General features: G+C 44.4%; 1 protein-coding gene across 1 annotated transcript; it reads left to right on the forward strand.

The window, feature by feature from the left end:
- Window positions 1–5041: 5041 nt before the first annotated feature.
- On the forward strand, window positions 5042–6200 carry LOC124708360 (putative GEM-like protein 8). The gene is made up of 4 exons (XM_047240028.1): window positions 5042–5190; window positions 5284–5364; window positions 5474–5748; window positions 5902–6200. The coding sequence occupies exons 1-4, from the start codon at window positions 5088–5090 to the stop codon at window positions 6076–6078; spliced, it is 636 nt and encodes a 211-aa protein (XP_047095984.1). The 5' UTR covers window positions 5042–5087; the 3' UTR covers window positions 6079–6200.
- The last annotated feature ends 3995 nt before the right edge of the window (window positions 6201–10195 follow it).

Below are 10195 nucleotides of genomic sequence, written 5' to 3' on the forward strand. Positions count from 1 at the left end.
AATCAGAGTATAGCATTAAGTTCTATGACATGAAGTTAAAATAAGAACATGCTAGATCTAGTCACTGGGAAGTGGCAAGGTCACCCCACATCCCCGGTAGCATGGTATTCTCTTTATCCCTAGTGAGGTAACAAAGTAAGGTAAACACCCGAGTGGATCACGGAATTTCTATCACTTTCACCGGCCACCCCTCGTTACTCCATCTAATGCATACGTTCCCCCTCACACGCCCTCATACACAAGTTTGATCAGAACAAGTAAACAAGAACGGGGTACATAATATACATCTACTTTCATAACTGAAAAAAAAACTATTGCAATCTCAAACATATATTAACTCATAAAAAGATCCTGACCGTAATCATGTTCAGTAGGTCATACGGTGCTAATTAGTGAAGCTCAAAGAGAGGAGAGATACATAAGTTACTTCTACAAACCCATAGTCCAAGGGTGGACTACTCCCTCTTCATCATGGTGACGATGGTGGAGTCGTTGGAGGAGGTGGAGACCACGCCGGCAGCGCCTCGCCGGAGTTTCCCCCCTCCAATCTACAGTTCGAGGTCTCCGTTTTCGTGTTTCTGTGCTTTTGCGGCGCTCCCTTCCGAAGGGCATCAGGGGAGTATTTTTATAGACGTTTTAGGTCAAGACGGAGGCACGGAGATGAAATTGGACGGCATCGGAGGCTCGAGGGACAGGATGGGGCACCCCACGCGGCCAAGGAATCTGGCCTCATGGGCCTATCCCTTTTGGTCCTCGGACTTCCTTCCGTGTGTCCTCTCGCGTCCGCCTATTGCTCTCAAAGGGCAATGGCCCTTCGGGGTCCTATTAAATGGCACCGCGGGGCCTCGTCGTCCCCATGAACCCTATCCCCACTCCACAATGCAGCCACCTACACAAGGCCTAGGTAGCTACCATGGCCCTGAAGCGGTGATTCGGGAAGAACGACCACGAGGCGTTGTCGAGCCGACGTCGCGCACCTGCCACCGCGCCCTTTCGTCTGACCACGCCAGCGGTCAGGAAATACGTCAACATCTCAACGGACATGGCACATACCTTTTGGGACGCCCGCGTGCCAATGTTGTGGGGATAAGTTCACCTCCCACATGTGTGGTACCTGAGCCCAGATAGGGTTCTGGTCCCCCTCATCCGGCTGCACGCACTGAATGAGATCCAACGCTGATGTGCACTCGACGACCCATGTACGTGGATGGGTCGCGCCACTGGGACCTCTAGTTCGACATGGAGCACGGCCAGAGGAGGCACACTTACTTTGCATGCGAGCGGCAGCGCCCGAGCCAGCACTAATGAAGGTCCCCACCAGCTCGTGACGGCTGGTGAAGGAGGAGGTTGTCGAGGATGACGCGCGGTACCTTCCACCGCCACTGCTGGCCTCGGAAGCAAAGGAGGAGGAGTTCTAGGCCGCCATCGAGAGCTCTATGTTCATTCCCGTCCGCGTGGCCACACAAGTGGACAAATCAGACAGGGTGATTCCCTTGGGTGCCGAGGCGCCCCATGACAAGTTGGCTGGCCAGCTAAGCCCGACGCACGATCATAGTAGTGCCACCCCAGTACGGACTGAACGTGCACACCACAATCATGCAACGATCGAGTATAGCGTCTCTCGTATTAATGGCTCCTCTCGATGACACATTCTTCGCTAACATTTGTGAGATAACCCAAGAACTTTGTGCCAAAAGAAAGATAACCTAAAAAACTTAGAGATCAGTTTGCGTCATCCTCATTCTTCAACGCCGCATCCGTGCTTCCCCGACGACGGCAACAACGTCACGTTCGTCTCATCGTCCTTCCATGGCGTGCAGCATTCTAGCGCCGTGCAAGCGAGCCCTTGCTCGGCTCTTCCGCATCCCAGCTTCCATCAGGGCCTTCCGGTTCCGTAAGTCCGCCGCCAAGATGAGCCCCCACAACCGCCGCCGCCGCCGCGGTCGCAGCTCGAGCCGGAGTCTCCAGCTGTTCAGGCCGCTCATCCGCTCCTCCTCCACGCCGGAAACCTCGACGGAGAGCCCTACCGCGTGCAGGGAAGCAGTGCCTGAGGCGCCGGTGCAAGCCGCGGCGCCCGTGCCGTCGCCGGAGACGCCAGCTTACGTGAAGATGGTGGAGCGGCTTCGGTCGAGGACGAGCACGTGCACTGGAGAGGAGAAGGATGCATGCCATAGCTTCGAGAGCTGCCTCATGGAGATTTTGACGGAGGAAGGGAAGGTGCAGGACGTGGAGGAGCTGCTGCAGTGCTGGGAGCGGCTCAAGTCGCCGGTGTTCGTCGATCTAGTCTGCCGGTTCTACGGCGATCTGTGCAAGGACTTGTTCTCCTCGGCCGGGGCTGACGACAGTGGGAACGCTGACAGGGACGAGGGATTAGTCTCCACGTCGGCCGCTCTGTTAGGGTAACTCATTGCAGCACCTTTTTTGTAACACAAAACATTCGGTTTCTCCTCGATGCTCCATCAAAATATGGAGCTGAATAATTCAATTTTTCAATCCAGGTTTTTATGCTGTACCACCGGCTCAACAACTACATAGGTTGTGGGCTAACCAATCAGCCCAAATTTAAACCAAGTTCAAATGGACATACTGTACTTTTTACATGATACACTCATTTAAGGGAGCTGGGTCGGTAACCAAATCCTTGCTCTTGAGCTTTTCAACTTTGACAATGCACCCAAACCCCGGACTCCCTCTGGACAGCAGAACATGACCAATTCACCAAGGAATTGATGCCAGAACAAAACGAGATGATCATCATCACTCTTCCAAATGAATCACTAAAAAGTTTGTGTAGATTTTATTCCAATTTCCAAACCTGTTTGGGGACTTGCAACACTGACGGTCAATATAATTCTACATGGATTAAAAACACTGAAACATGTAGCATAAGATGTTTGATGCACCACTTGAAAAACACATGAATTTTCCTGGAGAATCAAGTATTTGCAATAGCTCTCGCAATAAGAATGAGAAATTCCATGAGTTTGTGCTTGGATTTTCTTAGGGTCGCATGAAAATTAATCCATACAAAAAGTTTACATGGTTTTCAATCATAAAATTAGAAAAGCGTATACAATTTTTTCAAGAAATAGAATCCTGTAAATTTTCTAGAAAATCCCTTTGCATTATAGAGCCACTAAATAATTTTCTCTTTCATTGTAAAAAAAAGGGTTTTCTCTTTCGGTGAATGCGTGATGAGTCTAAGCTAGAGTTATGCTAAAAAAAAATGCCACATCAAACCAAAAGCCACAGATCCACAAAACGATATCCCAATAATCAGCATATATAAAATATACCTAAACAAAACTTGACGATGTCACAAACGCAGCTCTTTATAGATCGAGCATGATCATCTAGCTTTCTGACGAGGTTCTGCATAAGTGCCACGCACATCAGATCAACACGTGGCATGGTCGCATGGACATGGAGAAGCAATGCGAAAGAAATGCAGAATTATGTTGTCCTTGAATCAAGTCCAGATTAGCGGAAAGCAGGCAGTTTTACACATCAGATTAGTCTCGCTCCACATCACACAGGTCCTAGCCATCACCTGGGCAGGGCATGGGCACCACGTTCTTGGACCCTGAATCTGGCAGGAAGACTTTTATTAGTTTAGTTTGTTTAACATTCAAGACGATTCCCAGCACAAGGGTATGGCCCAGGTACAAGTGAAAAGCACACAACCAATGTGGCGCCACCACAACTAAAAGATCTTGAGCCTGAACCAACCAAACACTTGTATCATGTATGCCTTTCCCCATTTTCTGTGTACCAGAACAAATGGTCGAAAGTCCCAGGAGAATAGTTCTTAGTTTTCTTTTATTTTTCTTTGATCAATAAGGTAGCATGGTATATTATTTTTAAGCAGTAGGTGTAGCAAAGTAATGCATGATATAACTTTGGCATATTCGAGTCCTTAACTAAGAAAAAACTGAAAATGCTTTTGCATGCATGTCATTATTGCCAATACGAAGTAGCCAAAATAGAGAAATTTGTCAACCATCATATTTGCATAAACAATGAGTTAGAGAAAAGTGAAACATAATAACCTCTTTTGTATAATTGGTGAATATCTTTATCACCCACTTCTAGTTTGATTCTGAACCTGGTTACGTAGTGGTGATCCAATGACACAAAACATCTTTCTTTTTTCATTTGTTGCTAGTTTCTTCACACTGGTCCATGGAAAAAAAAAGCGCGCTATTTCAGCGCTAATTGTACGCTATAGCATTTCTAGACAGCCCACGCTACATCACTCCGGCGCTATAGCACGCTAATAGCGTATTTTTGGCCGACGCTATTTTGTTATAGCGCGCTATTTTTTTTCTTGCACTGGTCACGTGGCATACTTACACCAATATGCACAGGCATTTTCCCAGTCCCTTCTAGACTTCACCATGTGGGCGTTTTTGTAGTTTGGTCAAGATTCCCGAACAATAATCATCACAAAAACGTGACCCAAATGCAAGAGTAAAGGAGATGAGCACCAAACTACCATGCACACAAATAGTATGTTTACCGGTAATCTGGCACAGGCCAACCAACGTGTTTACTTACCTTCCTCTTCACTCTCGAACCCACACTAGCTAGCACATTTCTTTCCCTGAAAGGGGAAAAGAAGAATGGCTACTGAAGAAGGCGCCACAAACTACTTCAAGAATCATGATAAGTAGGAAAACCTACATGGTCACCACCTATCAATAACTTATAAAGTTAACTGTAAAAATGCCATCAACTAACTCATCAACTCCTCTTATCATGGACAAACTGTAATCAACAGAAAGTGCACTAGGAAAGGAAAACACAGGTACCTCCTCTTCGTTCGCCAGGTTGAAAGCTCCAAGGTATTCTGCTCAGGCCCGTTCCTTTAGTCTAGAAAAGTGTTCCCTGCTTTTCATCCTGATGAGGCGATGGTGAGTATGCAGCATAAAGTGATGATTCATTTCGACCACTTTGTTCCTTGGAATAAAGCAACCCCTTTAACACAGCTTCGCCTTATAAAACCCCTAGATGCCTTGGAGCAGGAGCCAACTTCTCACTGGGAAAGAACCAACCTAACTAGTAACAAACAGTTTCAGCAAACAACAATGGAGAGTTTCAACCAGGAGCATGTCATTGGAATTCCATTGTCTTCCTTGAGATATGCTGATGAAAGAAAACCAACCTGTTCTACTTTGGCCTGCAAGAAGGGTAATGATATCACGATCTTTTTTCCCGTTTCTCTTTGTTCCACCTACAGTGATGTGTCTGTCAATACTGATTTCTATCCTTTCCTTGGTGCAGATAAGAAGAATTCCATCATTTATCGGCTAAGCAAGCTAAGCCAGAAAACAGATAGTTATATGCAAGGCTTCAAGGAACACTGTAAGTATGCCCTCTAATATCTACTTTTCCCAACGAGAAGTTGATATACAGTTTTATAGACCAACCAGGCAACAATTCTCAATGCTAATAAATCTGTTTTGCCTTGCAGTAGCACTTGGACCGAAAATTTCAGAAACTGTGAAAGGGAAACTGAGCCTGGGTGCAAAGGTTCTCCAAGCTGGTAGCATGGATAAAGTCTTCAGGCAATACTTTCCAGTCGAGGAAGAAGAGAAGCTATTGAAGGCTTTCCAGTGTTATCTTTCAACCACAGCTGGCCCAATAGCTGGAATGCTCTTCATCTCAACTGAGAAGATTGCCTTCCATAGTGATAGGCCTTTGGATTTAACATCGCCCAAGGGACGCATCACAAGGGTCCCCTACAAGGTAACTAAAGAAAAATCCCCTGGTTAATATCTAAAGTTTACTGGACAAAAAATCTGGCTAATATCTAAAGTTTACTGGACAAAAAATCTGGTTAAGAACTATTTGGATGTTCACTTGAAATCGAAGCTGATGAGATTTTTGTACCTTCCACAGGTCATGATTCCTGCAAAGAGGATAAAGAGTGCTGCAGTGAGGGAAAACTTGTATAATCCTGATGAGAAATACATCGATGTAGTTACTGTTGACGGTTTCGATTTTTGGTTTATGGGTTTCATCAGTTACACAAAATCATTTAGATATCTTCAGCATGTAATCTCGGAGTTGAGATGACACTGTACTTCTATAATCTCAGTCATACTATGTACAATGTTGAAATGGTATATGTACATTGGACATGTAGAATTGTAGAATTGAACAATCATACTGAAATGAAAAGCATTATTTCTTGACGATGTTCTCAAAGCTTGTGAACGTGCGATATTCTCAAAGGCCAAGGAATCATGTTGATACCTTTTCCTTACCAAGTGGTTATAACCATATAGAGGCTCCATTCTGGAAAGAAAAAGTTCATCTAAACCAAATGTAGCATGAGAGTGATTATGTTGAAGGCCACATTTAATGTTTTGTCATTACAGAAGACTGTATGCTCATTTTCTACCTTATGTGACAGTTCTACTTAGCGACGATATTCTTAGGTGAACTCTGCCACAAAATCATCTTGGGATCATGTTTATATGAAAGTGGATTATCAACTCATATGGTCATCATGCTTTTTTTCGAGAAAACGCAATGACATTGCGTTTCTTTTCATCATGCTTTTATTGGTTTATTTAATTTCTACATGTTTTTTTTACACTGTTACCATTGGGAATAAAAAAGTGTAAGATTTTTCAATCATACAAATAAAAAAGCCTATAACCACAAAAAGTTAACATTGATTTCAAGAGAATGGGTTTTTTACAAAGCAAAACAGGCACCTCCGGAAACACTCACACCCATGCGTGTAAGTACAAAAGTATTTCCCTTGTTTTCAATCATAGAATTAAAAATGTGTGTAAGATTCTTTTTAAGGATTATAGTCCTGTAAATTTTCTACGAAATTCTTTTGCATTACAGAGCCACTAAATAGTTCTCTTTCGGTGAATGCATGATGGATCTAAGCTAGAGTTTAGCTACAAACAAATTGCCACGTCAAACCAAAAGCGACAGATCTATCCCAATAATCAGCATATAATATAGACCTAAACAAAACTTAACAATGTCGCAAACACAGCTCATACCGATGGCTTTATCGACGAGCATGATCACCTAGCTTTCTGACGAGGTTCTGCATAAGTGCCACGCACATCAGATCAACACGTGGCAGGGTCGCATGGACATGGAGAAGCATAGCAGAATTATGACGTCCTTGAATCAAGTCCATATAAGGGGAAACTAGGCAGTTTTACACATCAGATTAGTCTCACTCCAGATCACACAGGTCCCAACCATCACCTGGGCTGGGCATGGGCACCACGTTCTTAGACCTTGAATCTGGCAGGAAGACTTTTATTAGTTTAGTTTGTTTAAGATTCAAGACGATTCCCAGCACTAGGGTATGGCCTAGGTACAAGTGAAAAGTACACAACCAATGTGGCGCCACCACAACTAAAAGAAGATCTTGAGCCTGAACCTACCAACCTATCATGCATGCCTTTCCCCATTTTCTGTTTTCCAGAAGAAATGGCCGAAAGGCACAGGAGAATAGTTTTTGTTTTATTTTGCTTTGATCAATATGGTAGTGAGGTGTATTATATTTAAGTAGTAGGTGAAGTAAACTAATGCATGATATAACTTTGGCATATTCGAGTCTTTAACTAAGAAAACTGAAAATGCTTTTGCATGTCATTATTGCCATTACGAAGTAACCAAAATGGCAAAAAATGTCAACTATCATATCATGGACAAACAATGAGCTGGAGAAGAGCGAAATATAATAACCTGTTTTGTATAATTTGTGAATGTCTGTATCACCCGTTTCTTGTTTGATTCTGAACCTAGTTACATGGTGGTGACCGAATGACACAAAAACAATTTTTTTCTTTTGTTACTAGTTTCTTCAGACTGGTCACGTGGGGTTCAACATATCTACACCAACATTCACCAGCATTTCCCAGTTATTTCGAAACTGTGCATAAAAGTAAGTTTACCGGTAATCTGGCACAGACCAACCAACGTGTTTACTTTACCTTCATCTTTACTCTCCAATCAGCACAAGATAGCACATTTGTTTCCCTGGAAGGGGAAATGAAGAGCCTGAAGAAGGCGCCACAAACTATTTCATGGATCATGATAATTGATAAGTAGGAAAACCTACATCTACACCTATCAATGACTTATAAAGCTAACTGTAAACATGTCATCAACTAACTAATCAACTCCTCTTAACATAGGCAAACTAAATGCAACAGAAGGATAGAGACGGTAACCTAAAGGGGGAGATGAATAGGTTCTGCAAAATTTTATTCACTTCTTTTGCAATTTTAGGCTTTTGCAGATAAATAAAGTTGGCCTAATGCAATCTAGGTGAGACAGCCTATATGATGCGATAAACAACTTCAAGCACAAAGGCTATCAAGATAAAGTAAAGTGGATAAAAATAACCGAAGCACGCGGAGATGACGATTTTATCCCGATGTTCACTTCCTTGAGGGGAAGCTAGTCGCCGTTGGAGCGGTGTGGGTACCACGAAGGACCCCGAACGCCACGAAGGCTCACCGTCTTCTCCGTGAGCTTCTTCCACGAAGTAGAAGCTCGATCCACTAGTGGAGACCTTAGGGAGGCCTCCAATCCCGTGCAATCACAAGTCCATTGCTCCCGGCGACCGTTACCGCCTAGGAGTCCTCAACCTCCAAGAGTAACAAGATCGAAGCTTGAACTTGACACAAGGCTCAAATCACAAATTAGTTCGGTGGAAAGAGAGGAGGAAGAGATCTTTCAATTGTGTGGATCCTCTCTCAAAATCGTTGGTTGAATCTCTCTTGATCAAAGAACTGAGGGAGAAGTTTGCAAGAGAGTGTGAGAGGATCAAGAACTTGATTTGGATCTCAGAATAATGGCCAAGGTAATTGATCCCGAAATCATGGCTTTCCTTATGTAGGAAAAGTAGCCTTTTTTTAAAACAAGTCGTGCAGAAAAAAGAGAGGGGCCGATCATACCGGGTGAACCTGATGGAATCAAACGGAGGGGAAGGCCGGTATGACCGGCCTGAGGCCCGATCATACCGGGTGCTGTTTTTGGTCGAGGGGAAACGACCCGGTATGACCGGCCTGACTCAGTGGTTCAGAAGTGGGCGCACCTGGTCATACCGGGGGGGGGGGGGGGGGCAGGCCAAAAGCCAAGCACCCGGTCATACTGGTCTAAGGCCCGGTATGACCGACCGTTATGTCTGGTTTGGAAAAGATCAACAAAAAGGGTCTCCCGATCATACCGGCTTGAGGCCCGGTATGACCGGATGGGTTTTCTGTTTGACAATCAGAAAAATAGGAACCAATTGGGTTTTTTTTTTACTTTTGAACTTTTGTGTGAGAATTGGAGCAAAAGATAGATGTAAAAACAAGGTTTTTGAAAGAAGGGAATTGATTTGAGCCAAGTAACAAATAAAAGTTTCGATCCCCTCTTAATAGTGCGGGGTTCCTATACTCAATAAAACCAAAAAAAGGAAGGACTACCATGTCAAGTTCTTTCCGACTCCGTCTCGAGTCACTTCGACCTTCTTTTCCCTTTTCGCATCGTAACCCAACACCAAAGAGGGGAGAGGACTCAACCTATAGATAAGCTTGATATAAATGGTCAGTCATCTCTAACCTTGTATTCACCAATTACCAAAATAAAGAGTAGGGACATAAATTCTCTTTCAAAGGACTTCAACTTCACTACAGCATCTAAAGTAGCGTAAGAGCAAGGCTCCGAGACTGTCCTATCCAAGACCGAAGAATTCAGCATGGCCACCAGCAAGCGAACTACATCCCGGCGGCGTAGGCTCAGAAGATCAACATCCAAAGTCTTGCCCAATAGAGACCCCACAGCCCATAGACCCAAGAAGTGTCGGAGTGTGTGAGGAACTCCTACATGTAACCAGACTTGCTCCAAATCAACTTTATGAGGAACCGCAGAAGACTGCCAGAGTTCCATTTCCGTAGGGCGCCTGCTGATTATATCCCTGATCCCGACTTTGTTCCCTTCCTCTGGGAGAAGAGGAATGATGGTAATGACAAAGGTGGGGCACCTGAGGCTGAGGATGATGATGCTATGGACACTACTGAGGGCCGGGCTGACCCTCCGGTTTCAGCTACTTCTCAGGTGCACAGTGCTGGTTTGGGCGGGACTGCTGGGACACACACCCAGGTGAATAGTACTGTACTTTGTGTAAGTACGTTCTAAGGAAGAGACCGTTTAAAGTAAAATG

This window comes from Lolium rigidum, chromosome 4 (genome assembly GCF_022539505.1).
Source record: "Lolium rigidum isolate FL_2022 chromosome 4, APGP_CSIRO_Lrig_0.1, whole genome shotgun sequence".
Lineage (NCBI taxonomy): Eukaryota > Viridiplantae > Streptophyta > Magnoliopsida > Poales > Poaceae > Lolium > Lolium rigidum.